At 41.1% G+C, this 16939-nt stretch overlaps 1 protein-coding gene across 4 annotated transcripts in view; it reads left to right on the top strand.

Annotated features, from left to right (window-relative positions):
• The window catches only part of FSTL5 (follistatin like 5), a 445346-nt gene that overhangs the window by 43087 nt on the left and 385320 nt on the right, over positions 1-16939 (top strand). For all 4 annotated transcript variants that reach the window (XM_060778765.2, XM_060778762.2, XM_067468703.1 and 1 more), the window contains one exon: positions 307-447. In XM_060778765.2, coding sequence (XP_060634748.2) covers positions 325-447 — 123 coding nt within the window. In that variant the 5' untranslated portion in view covers positions 307-324. The remainder of the gene's footprint in view (positions 1-306; positions 448-16939) is intronic.

Here is a 16939-nt window from a genome sequence, read left to right as displayed (position 1 = left end):
ATGGAAACAGTTAGATGCTTTTATCTACCTTCATAGTCCCTCAGGTGTTTTTAAAAGAGTATTTTCCTTTGCAGTGAATTCCTTTTATATTTCATGATTTTATTGGTTTGTCTTTCTCTGGTCATTCTCAGATCCTGTATGTTGATTCACAGGTGTGTAGTTCAATCCAAAACATCTATCTAAGATCCAACTACATTCTAACATTATTATTGTTTTAGTGACCCCATGGACAATTATTTTTCTACCATTTGAGTCAAAATATTATATGCAGATATTAATGGAACTTATTTCTTTCTTCTTGTTTAGACAGAAGATCTTGAAAAGATGTTTATCTGGTGGACAATTGTTTCTTTCCTTGGATGCATTTTACTGGGTGCAGAAGGATGGCCAGCAAAAGAAGGCTATGATTTCAAACCCTACCAGTCTTTTATACGATTACGCCACAAGGTATGTTGATCTGCCAGCATTGTTTGCATTTGTATTCCAAATGTCATGTGCTGAATTGTTAAGAATTATGCTTATTATGATATTATCAGGAATAGCACCTTTTCACTGGCTGCATTGTGAGAAATTTCAGAATTATCACTTTTCTTCCAGGGTCCATCCAGACAAGCCCAAAACACAGGACACCTCCAAATGACACCTCTGGTAAAAGTGAATTAATATAGAATAAACCAAGTTTGCCCTGGTTTATTCCATATTAATTAAATACCTCATTAGATCCAGGTCTTCCTGAAAGGCCTGGGTCCAATGAGGTATTGGGCCTGTGGGGACTAGCTCCTGGGGCCATGTTCTGTGACACCAAGCGTGAGTCTCCACAGTCATCCCACACCTTTGGGTTCCTGGAGCCCAAAGGTGTGGAGGGCACCAACCTCCTCCCCCCAGCCCTGGATTTACTCCATAAAACATACTTTAAAAGATCCTTGGCAGCCATGAAGCCTTTCCTCGCATCCTCCTGGCATGAGAAAATGACATGTAAGATGTAAGTGGGGTGGGAGAGATTTTCCATCTCACCCCTTCCATGTCCTCAGGCATGCTTTTATTGTGCCAGAAGGATGTGAGGAGAGGCTTCATGGCTGCCAGGGACTTTTCAGATGAGTTTTTGGGGGTAATTCAGGGGTTTTGGCATGGCAATTTGACTCGGAATGACATGTAGCCACTCACCCCCTTGGGAGAGTCCAAGTTTGGGTTGGGGTGTGGGGGTTTGACGTTAGTCTTTATAATTGATCAATGCAGATTGAATTTTTGTGAAAGACTAAAGTGTCAAATTACTCGCTACAGCATACAATATAAATGTTAGGGAAAGGAAAAGACTGCTTCTAAACCTGCCTTGCATATAATCCTCAATCTCATTTGAACCACAATGCAGTTCAATTTGCAAAACAACTGCCAAAAGGAATAAGAAATGCACATTTTGTGGGCAGCAACACAAAGTTTTCAACTGAGAAGGAAAGTGTATCAGCCACTTGTTATGGACTAAGACTAAATCTATTTTTGATCTTAAGATCTTCCTGTGCCAGTTATAAAAGCTGATTTTCTAGTTTGAGGAAAGCTTCCAGATTTGAGAATGATAGAAAAACATATGCCTTTTCATTTTCTTTAGTCCTGGTTGGAGGGTGAGAGGCAAAAGAGCAGAATCACTTTTTTATTTTATGCAGTGAGCTGGGAATAACAAATGCTGAAACCTGATGCTTAAAAAGCTAAGACAGGGTGGGAGGTTTTTTAAAAGTATATGCCATATGCATCCAGTTCCATCTTCACTCCCAGTATGTTTTCTACCTCTCTCTTGAAAACAGAAACACCTTGCACGGAAAGCTTGATGTTGGCTAATAAAATTTGGCTACATAAGGACTGAAATATTTCATCTTTCTTTGGACAGGGCTGGGTAACCTTGTGTCCACAAATCTCCAATCACTGGCAATTCTAGCTTGAGTTAATATGAATTACTCTCTAAAACATCTGAAGGGTATCAGGTTTCCAGCTGCAAAGAAAAGATTCATGTATCCATGGCATAAGAAATTTCACTTTTGTTGTAATTAAGAGTAATGTACTCTTTGTGTGTGTATGTGTGTTTGAAATTGTATTTCAAGTGCAGAAGTCTTATGGACTGAAAGTTTTTTCTTAGCTATTTTACTAAAACAAATAAATCAATATAAAGAATGCTTTGATTTGCAACTGCTATTTGTATTTCAGATTTTTAAATAGTTTGAAATATTAATGTTAGAACAATAATTTATTGACAATAGAAGCAAAAGGGTGGGGGAGACATCTGGAATTAATATGTCTTCAAATCCACTTCAAGAAATATAGGAATATAGGACTGGACATGAAACTGATCAAATGCTTTCAGATTTTGGAAGTTACTCTTGATTCTCTAGATGGAGAAATACTGAAAGCATTTGTAAGGACATTTACATTTGGGAGATTGTTTGAATTGCTAATGGCTTACTGATCATTTATTAATATAGTTTCTCCCTCTTGATACAGGTAGAAAGCATTTTGGTGTCCTTCTGAATTTTCTTTGATGACACTTGTAGCTTGTTACAATGTGCAAGCATTACTTCAATGAACCCTGCATACAACATGAGATGTTCAGGGTTAGGGAATGAGAATTGTATCTGAACAGAATTTTGAGTAGTCATGGTGGTTTCCTATTGCAAACCAACAAATATGGAATGTACTTTGATATGGCAGCATATGTGCATGTGGATTACTAATAATCCTGCTTTCTTCCTTCTGAAAAAGATGTTTATAAAGATTTTTGTCATTCTTTGCAGATATATTCATGCACAGCTTTGTTGCGGTTGATAAAATAGGTTTCTGCAAACTTCTTGTAAGACACAATCTTTTGTGTCTGAAGTCTGACTTGTCCCAAAAATAAGTGAAGGAAAATAAAATCTGTTTTCCTGACTGAATTGATCGAATTGTCTGAAGCTAAGACTGACTCACATAAATTGTGGAGCTCAGCAACCCAAACTCTTATCAAATTGCTTTTTGCAACTAGCTGTGAGATGATTCTTACCTACTACTTTGGAAAGTAACAATGATTGTCAGCAACATATCTTTTGACTACCTTGTTTTGGTGATTTCAGCAATAGTATGTGGAAGGCATGTTGATATGATAAAGATGGGAAAAGTTTGTGCACAATCCTACCTGTAATTGTGCTTTCTGTGACACACACACACACACGCACACGATGTATGTTTGTACACACACACACACCTGTGATAAGGTGTCTTAGCCTTAAATAGCTCAGGTTCTAACCCATGCTATGTGATGTATTCTCACGTCCAGTATCACACACACAACCTCTTTGTCTGTGGAGGCCATTCAAGTAGTATCCTTCCCATAGCATCTTTCTGCCATGTGGTCCAGGTATGTATCCTGTGATACATACATACACACATACCTACATATATGATGTGATGTGATTTGTGTGGCACAGAGGAATTTTTTTACAGTATTCTTCCACATCTGTCAGGTTAATTTATTAATATGCTTATGTATTTATTTATTTATTTAAAAGTTTTGAATACCGACCTTCTCACCTCTCTTGAGGGACTCAGACCGGTTTCCAACCATAATATCACATACAATGACATATACTAAATGAGTCTCAGAGCAGACATGAATAGATTTGTGCTCTAAGCCTGTAATCCGAAACAGGCATATAGCCCAAGGTGACGGTGGTGGTTAAGGATGGATGGATACATGTACTTAGGATACTGCTGCTGAAAAAGTCTAATACTTATAGCCAATGACCGCATCAAAAATTGGTAATTCCGGAATAAATAGAAGTGTGTGTTTGTTTGTTGTTGTTTTTTTTTTAAAAAAAAAAAAAACCTCAATCCCAGGGTGCCTCTTGGACTCTGTTTAAATTAATGGTGAGCTGTTCAAGCCATATTTGATATGTGTAAATGTTTTCCTTTTATTCAGTTAGGAAACTGCAATGCAATGCTGACACCACAGCATAAAAATTGCCTAGAGGCAAAATAAAATGCCAATATTGAACACTATTTATTGGGACTCGTAAATAATGTTGATTTCATTGTGAAGCTTTGTGCCGAACAATAGATTTGACTCAAATAGCATGCATTCTTAAAATGTCTTTCCAAACAAAAAACAAATACATTTTGTTTTCTTATGTGAGAAAAATAAACAACTTGTAATACAAGATTACTTCCTTTCAGAATAACACCTTAGGAGATATAATTCCTATTTTCAGACTGGAAGATTTTTCTTCTTTTCCTATTAGAAGGGAGAAACCAGGTTGTTTTAAAAAGTGTATTTTCGTGCATTGGTAAGTGTTTCAGAGAGAAAAGTTCTCAGAAGCATCCCATATGCATTTGTTTTAATAGCTGCATATACTCCATGATCATAGGACACTTAGGAAAAAGATAATACAAAAATGCTGCAAAAGACAATAAAGTATCTCAACAGATTGACTTCATATCTTGTTTTCTTTTAGTCATTGAAGTATGCATTTAAATGCAACATTAAGGCTCTCTACACATTTACCTATTTTAATTTATTGGAAGTTAAAATGTGGCCCAGTTTTTCTTTTTTGCAGCATTAATGATGGTGTAGCTTTACATCTAAATAGGGTTTATTGGGGAAAAAGATGGCTTATATACACAGCTTAAAGCTAAATCTTATTAGAGTGGACCTTGGTACTGAGATAATGCTAAGCAAGGTTAAATAGGAAAAAGAAAAGAGAAATTTGTGAAGATGATAAGAAGGAAGGAGCCTTTGGAGCACTGTTAATAAGTGAACCCAGTTACTGAACTATAGCCGTTCTTCCATATCCATGAGTTCAGAATTCATGGATTCAGCCCACTGTGAAATACATACATACATACATACATACATACATACATACATATACATATATATATATATAGAGAGAGAGAGAGCGCAATGCAGGACACCTCATATCTGCCCTACCCCACTCACATTCATGGGTATTCATGCCCATCCAATGAGCCCAATTCTGACTCAACTGCTTTTCAGGAAAAGGGGACTTGGGAGCTCTTCATGTGGGCTTCTTTTTGGCAGTGGCTACAGGGTTTTTAAAGTTCAGCCACAGCATTCGACAGCTCCCATTAAATTCAGTACAACTACTTCTGGGGTGGCTCCAGGGCCAAACTGTCACCACTGAAAGTAAGCTGGCAGTGACTGACCGGAGGCACCCTGTCTTTCATTAGGAAGAATGGATTGAGCTGAATTTAGAAGGCTTCCCCCTGTGTGATGGCTGATATGGTGAAGGGTGCCGGGAGCCAGATTATTCCTTCCCTTGCACGGGCACCACTGAGATATGGCAAGACTGGCCAACAAGGTGGGTGGAGAAGATAAAGTTTTCACATTAAGTTCACTTTGTCTCACAAAATCCGAATCTGACTTTTCAGAGAGTAGAGGAATTTACATCTAAAAGAAACAGTCATAGGAAGTTGATATATTTAGTTATTTCAGGAATTTTATCCCACTGTTCACTCCTATTAGGTCTATCAAAAAAGAAAAGAAAAAGGAATTCACATTAAAAAATTAAAAACTCTACACCTTAAAGGATGAAAATCCAGTAAAAGGTATGAAAAGGTAGATATGTTGAACCATTGCTAAAGGAAACAGAAAAAGAGCTCTTTTAATCACGTTGGGTGTTTCCTGAAGCATAAAAGGCTTGATCCCGTGGAAGAAGAAGAGCATATGTGAAGGAGGCAAAATACTCATGGCAAAACTCAAAAGGCTACATAGAAAACCCCTTCTTTGGGAATTTTATTGCATGTACTTGATTCTACCAGCTTCAGAAAAGGTCTCAAGAATACTTGATGGTGATTTATTTATTTTTTATTTTTCCCAATTTAAAAAGTGCAAAAGTAATGAAATTCTACAATAGGTCCTATAAATTATTGACCTGTGTCTGAATATCTTGTCATTGTTCTTTATATTAGTCAATGTTATTACTTTTAAAAATCTATTTAATTTTTATGTAAGCAACCATGGTTGTACATCAATTAAAATTATATTACAGAATGTAGATATTGCCAATCTTTGTTCATTGCAGCTCTATTATTTTTATTGAAGAATTGCTCATTTGCTTTGTGATGCAAAATAGTAAATCACAGACAGGGAACTTTCTGATAATGTCTACGCTAGGTTATCCAAAGTCTTATTCGAAGTTTGGTACATTTTTTTCATTTAGTTATTCTAGATGGAAGTAAAGGTAAATATTATGGCAGCAGTACTGTTTATCTAGGTAGCAGCTATTACATTTTTGTCACCAACATCATAGGTTATCACTTGTTGTCAAGGATGATTGCCTTCCAAGAGTAGAGTCTTGGCAGAGAGTCCGTAAGTGACTATGGATTCTGGATCTGCACCGTCTTTCACAATGATGACATAGATTTCCAGATAGAAGGTGGTCCCAACAAGTGTTTGCTTGATGTGCTTTTCTCTTAGTATGTTTCTCCTTTTCACCCTCTTCAAAATCAATAGCTTCTGGTAACAGCTAACTTCCAGTTAGAATGCTTGAGTACTAGGGATATCGGATATCCAGTTCTTGGTGTTTATTCCACATTATTTTAGGTTACTTTCAGCCCATCTTTACATTTATTTTTCTGTCCACTAACATTCCAATTACAATTCCTGAGCTCAGGAGACGGTGAACATGCACTTGGGCAACATGGCCAGGCCAGCAAAGTTGATAGTTGATGACGGAGAATAATCGCTTCCGTGCTGGTGGTCTTTGCTTCTTCCAGAATGCTGAGATTTGTCCACCTGTCTTCCCAGGAGATTTGCAGGATTTTTCAGAGGCAACGCTGATGAAATCATTCCAGGGAGTGACATTTGTAGATGGTACATGTTTCACAGACATACAATAGAGTTGGAAGGGAAATAGCATTATAAACAAGCATCTTGGTAACTTTATGAATGTCCCAATCCTCAAACACTCTATGCTTCATTCGAAAAACTGCTGTGTTCACAGAGCTCAGACAGTTTTGTATTTTGACTTCAAAGTCACCTTTTGTGGAGTGGTGGCTGCCTTGGTAGCGGAATTGTTCAATATTTTCTAGTGTTACCCCATTCTGGCATTGCAGAGGGATTGTTTGGTGCCTGCTGATAGAGTACTTTGGTTTTCTCAAAGTTCAATGAGGGGCCAAACTTTTCATATGCTTCTGCAAAGGTGTTTAAAGTGACTTGTAGGTCTTCCTCTGAATGATCACAGAATATGTTATCATTGGCATATTGGAGTTCTATAACAGAAGTTGTTGTGACCTTGCTTTTGGCTTTCAGTCTGCTGAGGATAAAGAGCTTGCCATCTGTCCAATTTGCACACCAATGGGAAGCTTCCCATCAACAAGGTGTAGAATCATAGCTATAAAGATAGAAAATAAGGTTGGGGCAATAACACATCCCTGTTTGACACCTGATCCCACCTTAAATGGGTCACTTTGGGAGCAAATGCTCTCGAAGACTACTTTCAAATATAATCATGCAAATTTATCAAGGCATCTGATTTTCAGAAGAATGGTCCCGAGAGCACTGTGATTCACTGTGTCAAATGCCTTTGCAAGGTCAATGAATGCCATGTACAGAGGTTGTCCCCCCCCCCCCCCCCGCCCCTGCATTTTCCTTGGTACTGTCATGCAGCAATTATCATGTCCACTGTCCCTCTGGAAGGGTGGAAGCCATTCGAGGATTCTAGGAGGATGACTTCTGAAAGAGGTAGAAGGCGGTTTGTGAGGATTCTCACAAACAAGATTTTCCCAGCAGAGGTTAAAATAATTTCCAGTCTGTTCTTTCTCCCTTTTTTGAAAAGAGTGATGATAATGGCATGCTTGAAGTCTGCTGGGAACTTCTTGGTCACTCACACTTTTTCAATGAGCTTGTGGAACAGTTGTGTCAGCTTAGGCCCACCCTCTTAAAAGATTTCAGCAGGGATCCCGCCAGATCCACTGACTTTGTTATTTTTTTAGTTGGGTGATGACTTTGCTGGCTTCCTCCAAGATCGACAGTGCTGCTAGCTCATCCCAGATTTGTTGTTGCAGGATTTGCAAAAGAACCTCTTTGGACATGTTGGAATTGTGGTTAAAGAGGGTATGATAATACTTTTTGCAATGGAGTGTAATGGATTTGTTGTCCTTTAGAAGTTGTTCCTTCTGATGAGCATAGTGGGTGTCAATCTTTTTCTCAGCAGCACAGTTGATCTCTCTGCAGAACATGATAGATATATCAGGTTATGTTTGTGAAGCATTTTTGCAGAGTACAACCCCATATCTATGTGAAATATGTAACTAGACTTTATGTGCATATGCAGAGTTTCTGATAATAGTGAACACGTGAATACTGACACGTGGGCATGATGTGTACTTCACACTACTTCAGGAGTTTTGCTTCCTATATGTGTTGAATATGCAATTAGTTCAGTAAATAAATCTTTTCAAAGAAATTGGCATTGTTTATTCCCTCAGGGCTGGATTGATACAGAGAACAAATGGTGAATAGTCACAGAGAGTTATTAAAGCCATGCTTTGATATTTTATCTACAAATTGTCCTACAGAAGATCAAAATCATTTGTTTTCTCCTAATTTGGGCCTGTTTCTTTTCTACTGTCCTGGTTAAGAACTGGTAACTACAAAAACAACCAGGGACAATCCAGAGTTCTGAGTAAAAATCAAAACCATGTTTTTAAAAGGAAAGGTTTTTCATAGCTGAATGGGGAATTGGACCCTAGCATCCAGAACCATAGTCCAGTGCTCAGATCTTTACACAATGTGCAATCTCCCTCCCTCCCTTCCCCCCCCCCCCCTATTTATGCATGCCTCAAAATATCAACATCTAAAAGCTGAGATAACTAAGATTTATGCTGGCAGAATTTTTAAAAAGGGAATCTAATGATATATGAGACATATATCCTACTATTACTTCAAAACTATCTGAAAAAGAAAGTATTTGCAGGATGGGAAAATAGTGCCCTCCTAGCATTTGGGCAAAAGAAAAATTTGTCTGTCATCCAGGTCAGGATATTTGGAATGAACAAGAAAGCTTCTCATCTGGTCAACCACTCACTACACAAATTCTTCTACCTTGTAATAATTTCTATGTTATACATTCCTTACTATGGAAAGCGTATATTGGGAGTAGGCTATTGCTCTTCCTTTTATCTATAATTTAAATAATTGTACAGGGTATTTCAAAAAGATGAGTCCAATATGACAGCATGATATATTTGCAATCACAAACCACCCCTGAATGAATCTCTTACCACTTGAAAGGGTAGTTCATAGACTTTCAAACAATTACTGTTCGATGTCTCTTCCAGTGTGCAAAAAGTCCCTAGCTTCAGTCATTTGCAAGATGTCAACTCTTTAACTTAAGGCCTAATAAGGTAATCTCCATTTGTGGAGTTATTTTTTTAGGTTTGTTTCTGGTTCAAAATGATTAATAAGACTAGATAATTTGATAACTCATTAATCCGTATGTAACTTTTTGTATAATTGTAACATGTTACCAGCCTGAAATATATTGCTTTGAAATTAGGTACATCATTTTGAAATATCCTGTATGACATATTTATATTTTAACCCCAGTATCAATTGTTTTATTGTTAAACTCTATGCTCCAGAGACCAAACATCCCATTCTACTAATTTTTTTCATTCAATTGTTGTCTATAGCTCAGTTGCGAATATTCCTTTTTCTCATTTCACTGGTTTCTATTTCATCCTGCACCACTCACATTCTTCTCTCATTGTTAATCTGGTGACTTCTTTAGGAGTATGTGACATTCTTCAGTGTATATTGAACTTTTATGTCTCTAAGAACAATTGGATATTAATGGATGAAGAAAGACAGTAAAATTCTTTTTTGCTCCTTCCTCTCCCAAATGTTCATATTTCTGGTATTCATTTTTAAAAATAAACAAATAAATAGTTGATCTCATTTCATTCTGCCTTCCATAACATCTCCATTATGCAGAAACATCAGGATTTTAATATGAAAAGTAAATTATATTATATTATCCCGGATTCTTGTTAGGGAATCAGATTTAATATTAAGTACCTTCAATGAGAAACGAATATTGTTCTTGCTGAAGTTTATATATATATATATATATATATATATATATATATATATATATATATATATAATGCACCATGTTCCTTGCCTGGGGAAAATATTCCATTTACTGTGTCCTTTTCACTTGAAGAATAGCATAGTGTGCAGGTGTTAGCATAAGTAGCTTTCAAGTGTACATGAGGCAATCTAGAAATAAGGTTCTTCTCTTAAGCAATCTGGTTTTTCTTTCTTTTTAACTGTTAGCTATTATTCCATGCAGAAAATAGTTTTATACTAGGAAATAGCATTGCTCTATGAATATTATTATTACTCGTACATTGTTCTAGGACAAAACTGTTGGGTTTATCCTGCACTGATGTCATCAATTTATAATATTCATGGCTTGTTTTCATATATTGGGCTGTCTATAGAAAAATTGACATTGTCCCCCAACCACCGAAATGATCAGACCACACAGATTCAGTTGGGTTTAAATAAGGGCAACTTTATTAATGTTACCTGTTGATTTAACTGTTTAGTTAGATAACCAGAACTTGGTGGGGCAAAGTCAATCTAACACCTTTGCCCAGCCTAATTTTATCTAAATCGGGGCAAACTTCTGTATCCCATGTAAACTTAATATTGGTAACCTCTTAAAGTAATGTCTTAGCAACTTTATTAAGATAACCAATCCCAGGCTCTCTCCCACACCCACTTCCTAGGCCATTCTTTTCCCCTCACCTAACCACCAAGAACTTTAGGTGAGTGTATTCTTGAATGGCCTATCAACTCTGAGGGGGATGCCTAAGGACTATACTAACTATATTAACTTAGTTAACTCTTTTCCGTGACAGCCTATTTATAACCACACCATCCCAATTAGCCCTAACAGTATAGGGTAGGCGAAAAACCGTCCTAGAACATAGGAGGGAAAAAATTCCTACCCGGCCCCCTAATGGCAACCTTTATACTGTTTATAGGGCGGGCGAGGTGGGTCGAAGGTCTTCATCCGAATGGCTGTTTGGGGGCGGGCCGAGCCCTAGGCTGGCTCCGCCCCCAGCCTGTAGTTCCGGCCGGAACTACTTTTCTTCGGCGGAGGGGGACAAACCTCTTCCCCCCGCCAGCGCGCCGACAGGGGAAAGACCCTTGTCCCCCAACCACCGAAATGATCAGACCACACAGATTCAGTTGGGTTTAAATAAGGGCAACTTTATTAATGTTACCTGTTGATTTAACTGTTTAGTTAGATAACCAGAACTTGGTGGGGCAAAGTCAATCTAACACCTTTGCCCAGCCTAATTTTATCTAAATCGGGGCAAACTTCTGTATCCCATGTAAACTTAATATTGGTAACCTCTTAAAGTAATGTCTTAGCAACTTTATTAAGATAACCAATCCCAGGCTCTCTCCCACACCCACTTCCTAGGCCATTCTTTTCCCCTCACCTAACCACCAAGAACTTTAGGTGAGTGTATTCTTGAATGGCCTATCAACTCTGAGGGGGATGCCTAAGGACTATACTAACTATATTAACTTAGTTAACTCTTTTCCGCCACTGATTGGGGACAAATGTCTATTTTGTCCCCATCACCCCACCAATCCCATCAGTGCTCTTTCAATTCCCAACTTTAAATTGGCCAAAAAGATGTCGTTGCCCTCGTCCGAGAGATGGATACCATCTCCTCGGTATAACAACAGATTATCAAGTGTAATACCACCCTGGTGTATAAACAATCCTCTCCGCCTGCTCAGCTCTATACGAATAGCCCGGTTAACCCGCTTTCTGGCTCTTTCCATTTGTCTAACATCACCTCCCCCGATCCATCTTAAACGTGGGATCATTGCGGACCATGTAATGAGTGTGCTGGGCCATGCCTTAGCAATTGCCTTGAAATCACTGCGGGCTTGCAAATATAGGGCCTTGCCTTGCAATAGGCCCAAATCATTACCCCCAAGGTGGATTACTAACACGTCTGGTGGGGATCCCCCACCAGCCTGAAACAACAATGGGATCAAACCGTCCCATCGCAACCCTCTCTTGCCTCTCTATTCTATTGAGGCAGTTGAGGCCAATCCCAAATGCTGGCCATAGGTACTTCTGCGGGCATGACGCTCGGCCCAGTGGACATAGCTATGCCCGCAAATCAACACCCTCCTTCTACGGCCCAGCAACGGTCCATCTGGAACGATAAACATCATTAAAAAGAAACAGGGCGAACATAACCTTTGAAAGCCCCAGATTTCCACCTCCCCAGGGTCTTTATTTTCTCTTCCCCATAACCTAGTCCCGCGGCCGTAGAAGCCGCCCCAATCCGAAATGAATGTGTCCCGAATTTGTGATGTTGCATTCCCATTAGTCTAAGGGCCTTGTTGGTAATAGTCCAGAATTGATATTTGGTAAGCGGGTCACCATTCTTGTGAATGAAAAAATATCCAGCGGCGACCCCTCTAACTGCCATAAATTTGACCGCGGCTGTAACCGGGCAAATATCCGTATCACTGCAAGAGGCCAACGAAACCACTGCCCCCCTTGCCCACTGATCGGTTTTTGACGATCTGATGGAAATTTGCAAGCCCTGATCTAGTAACTCCACGTCAGAAAAAAGTAAGGCTTTGTGTGATGCATCTCTTTTGCTGGCTGGCACTAACTCACTTATCCTTAAAGCCCCAAAGAACGCGAATAGGGCAGCAGTGTGAAAAAGCGACTGTTCGTAACTCGACGAGCAGACCTGCGCCCAAGTTTTGCCAAGGCCCCTTAGAATGTCTGGTGTCAGGGGCTCCCTGTCGTCCAGGTGATGACCATGTTCCCGTGACCATCCCGCCAGGAGCTTGTGTAACCTAAAATCGTTCGTGTGGTCCGGGAACCCTTGGGCCTTAAGCCAAAAGGCTAAGGCCGCCAGCTTTGATCTAATTGTTTGAGGGGCTAATCCGCGACGCCTGGAGTATACACAGAACTGAGCGATGTGTTCGTATGGTGTTGGCACCACAGTGGGAAGGCTATAGTAATTTTTAAAGTCAACAAATTCTTGTACTGTATTAATGTATGATCTTCTAGAGCTTGGTGCTAGGGCTATAGACATTCCCCTCAAAACCTCATCGCTCCAACCTGCCAAAGATGGTCTGGCATAGCCTCTGGTCGGACGTCTGCGTTGGGCGCCAACTGTCTGAAACGCTCCATCTGCATACGAGACAGAGCGTCAGCCAGCGGATTATGAATGCCCAACACATGAAAAGCTTTAAACAATACGTTGTGCTTTAAACAGTGCAGTGTGAATCGTCGAACCACTTCCATTACCCTAACCGACCTGGATGTGAGATTATTGATTACCTGTACCGTGGCCATGTTGTCGCACCAAAAGTGCACTGTGGAATTTTGAAAAAACTGTGTCCAAATTGTAACTGCCACCAGTATTGGAAAAAATTCTAAAAAAGTCAAATCCGTGGTGACACCCAAATTGTGCCACCTAACCGGCCACTGTTGGGCACACCAATGGCCGTTGAAGTAGACCCCAAAACCGATTGAACCCGATGCGTCGGACGCCACCTGTAGGGCATCCTTCAGCATCAGATCCTGTCTCCAAAATGAAATACCGTTAAACTGGGACAGGAAGTTCAACCAGGTGGCTAAATCGGATTTGATTTGGCGGGTCAACCCGATATGATGGTGAGGCGCCCGGACTTTTGAAGTAGCATCGCACAGTCTGCGCAAGAAGGCCCTGCCAGGCGCTACAACTTTGCAAGCAAAGTTCAAATGTCCGATTAGCTCTTGAAATTCGCGTAGTGTGGCCCTTTTCTTTTGGATGAAGTCAGTCACTCGTTGTACCAAATTGTTTATTTTTTCTGGGGGCAACCTAGAGAATTGATTTACTGTGTCTAACTGAACGCCCAGAAAGGTTAGCGTGGTGCTGGGGCCCTCGGTCTTTTCACTGGCCAACGGAACACCTAGCTGTTCCGTGAGCTCGATAAAAGAGGACAACAGTGTTGTACAGTCTCCACGCCCGGCTTTTCCTATAAACAAAAAATCATCGAGGTAATGTACAACGCCCTTTAAGCCGGATTTTTGTTTTAGTGCCCATTCCAAAAAGGTACTGAACTTTTCGAACATAGAACAAGAAACAGCACAACCCATTGGGAGGGCCCTATCGAAGTAAAAGAGGCCCTCAAACTGGAATCCCAAGAGCTCAAAATCATTCGGGTGCACCGGCAGTAAGCGGAAGGCTGATTTTATATCACATTTGGCTAGCTCAGCTGCATAGCCCCGACTTCTCACCATGCGCACTGCGGCATCAAAAGACGTATAATGTACTGTGCATAGGTCATCAGGTATCGCGTCATTCACCGATGTCCCCTTGGGGTATGACAAGTGGTGAATGAGACGATACTCACCCTGATTCTTTTTGGGCACGATCCCGAGCGGCGAGACCCGAAATCGCGGAGTCGGAGGGGAGGCGAATGGGCCCAATATCCTGCCCTCCTGAGCCTCTTTTTGAATTTTTTGTCGGACAATGTGTTCCATACCTATTATTGACTTTAGGTTGCATGAATGAAATTGCACTCTAGGGCCCTGAGCTGGGATGCGAAAACCCTGACTAAAGCCATCTAACAAATAACCTGCAACAACCCTATCTGGGTAACTTTTTAACCAGTTTTCCAGTTGGGCCATCTTAATTGGACTGGGCCCCTTTTGGAAGAGGGGTAGGGACACCGTTTCGCTTGGGAAACTGACTGTCCTTGGGAAAAGGCCTGGCCGGCTTGCCTCTGTTACAGTTTCTTGCAGAGTGGGTTCCTGAACATATCGAACAGGCATGTTGAAATTTGCAGGCTCTATGTGTGCAGTTGCCCTGGGATGAATATTCCCAACAGAGGGCCTTTTGACGTTGGGGCTGTTGTTGTTGTTGGGCGCCAACCTGTCGAAAGGACTGTCCGCCCTTAAAATTTTGGATAGTATGTCCGCTATCTGCTTTATCCCCAATGAATGGACGTGCCGGAGTTAATACGTCCATCCATAACTGATTATCTATCAAATCCCAACGACTAGTGGGTGAACGGGCCGCATCGAAACGGAAACGCTTATCGTAGGATAACCATGCGTTGCCTGTGAAATTTACATACGTGCAGTAAATGATGTTCTGGTATTGAAAAAGCGATTTTCCCCTATATGGATAAGCCTCAACCAGAATGCCGGCATAAATCATATAGCATGCCAACCAGTTCTCCCATGTTTGATCAACCTTCCTCTTTTTTATTTTTTCCTTAGATTCTTCGTCTAGGTCATCCTTCTCTTTTTTTTCCAATTCTCTAAAATACAGTGAAAAAATATCAATGTACTCATTCTTGAGAATTTTGTCTATAGTTTTTTGCGACAGGTGTGACCCCAGCGATATGGAGCTCATTTTAGGCTCGGCAGGCAGAGGCCATCTTGCTGTGCCCCAGAACTGGTTGGCATCTTCAGCTGTTGGTAACGGGGGAATAGGAGCAGCCTGCCTGGGAGACTGTGTCGCTGCCGCTATTGAGCCAGCCACGCTTAGCGTTGTGATTTGTGTTTGCTGTGGAGCAGCGATCTCCTGCCTTTGTGTGTTATCCCAAGGCCAAAAACATGTAGTGTTGGTACCTGTTGATGTGGACGCCACCGTCAGCTGGGAAGGAGGTCGCACCGACGCGTCCACTGCACTGGGACCTTGAAACCCTTGGCTTTGCAGTGTCGGTTCTGATGGCAAAGCCCGGAGTTCGGAAGGCTGGCTCGAAGCTGCACTGTATTCGCCCATTGCTGTTGATGAGGGGCCGGCGGTCTCCATCGGTCGAGAAGCCCGGCCCGATTCTAGGGTAGAAACGCGAGAGAGAAGAGCCTTAAACATAGCTGCCTTACTTGCGTGCCGAGCTGGCCTGGGACCAGCTGGCGCTGCCACCCCTCTCTCTTTTTCAAGTTGATTGACACGGATCAGAAGAGCATTAAGGTCTTCTGCTGAGATCCCCTCGTCTTCTGATGAAGAAACTGTCGTGGGCGAAGGGCGCTTCGTCGCTGTCTTGGCTGCGGGGCCCTTGCCCTTGGAACCTCCCAAGTTCTTCTTCGGCGCCATCCTGTGAAGAAATTGTAACCCTGACTGTTAATTAACTAGTAAAAAAGAGGGGTGGCAATGGGAACTTAGACGTAAGCGATGTAATCAGGGTTAGAAGAGGCTTCCCAGGCCAGGAAGGGGCTCTACAGGCCAAGTCACCCTTTTTGATCGGGAGCCAGAACCGTTTATTCAAAACACCTGGGACCAATAATCTAGAAATGGTATCTATACACCCCAAAGAATAGGACCTATCGTGGGCCATGTATAAGGTTGATCAACTAGTAAGCAGCCCAAAACCAGGGCATTTCACTAGTCGATCCATCTAATTCTCTTAACCTCTTTGTTTGAAAATGTAACAGGCCTCGACGTGATATGTAGGAAACCAAACATAATTGAGTGTAGATAGAAACACATGTATTAATTATTAATTATTATTATTATTATTATCATTATTATTATTATTATATATATATATACACACACACACCTATTCATTTGAATATAGCTATATCTACACATGCATACATAGAATAAAGTATCTCACTAAGCCACCATTAGGAGGGGGGGGTAGCATCCAATATGAACCCCAACATCATGGCTATTCGAAAGGTATATAAAATGGCTGCCAGCTGTGAGGCCAAGATGGCGGCCTCCCTGCTGCAGCAGGGGACCATGTGGCCAAAATGGCTGCCAGCCACAGACGCCAGTTCTGGCAGGGCTGGGGAAGGGAACAACGCCCATTTCTCCCCCCTCTCAGGAAGCCACTCCCGGCTCGGCCTATACGCCGAGCCGGACCAAGGCCCAGAAGCCGCCATCGCCTCCAAGCCGC

The sequence above is a fragment of the Anolis sagrei genome, chromosome 5 (genome assembly GCF_037176765.1).
Source record: "Anolis sagrei isolate rAnoSag1 chromosome 5, rAnoSag1.mat, whole genome shotgun sequence".
NCBI lineage: Eukaryota > Metazoa > Chordata > Lepidosauria > Squamata > Dactyloidae > Anolis > Anolis sagrei.
Note: the sequence above shows the minus strand (reverse complement) of the source record. Positions and strands in the feature narration are given on the sequence as shown.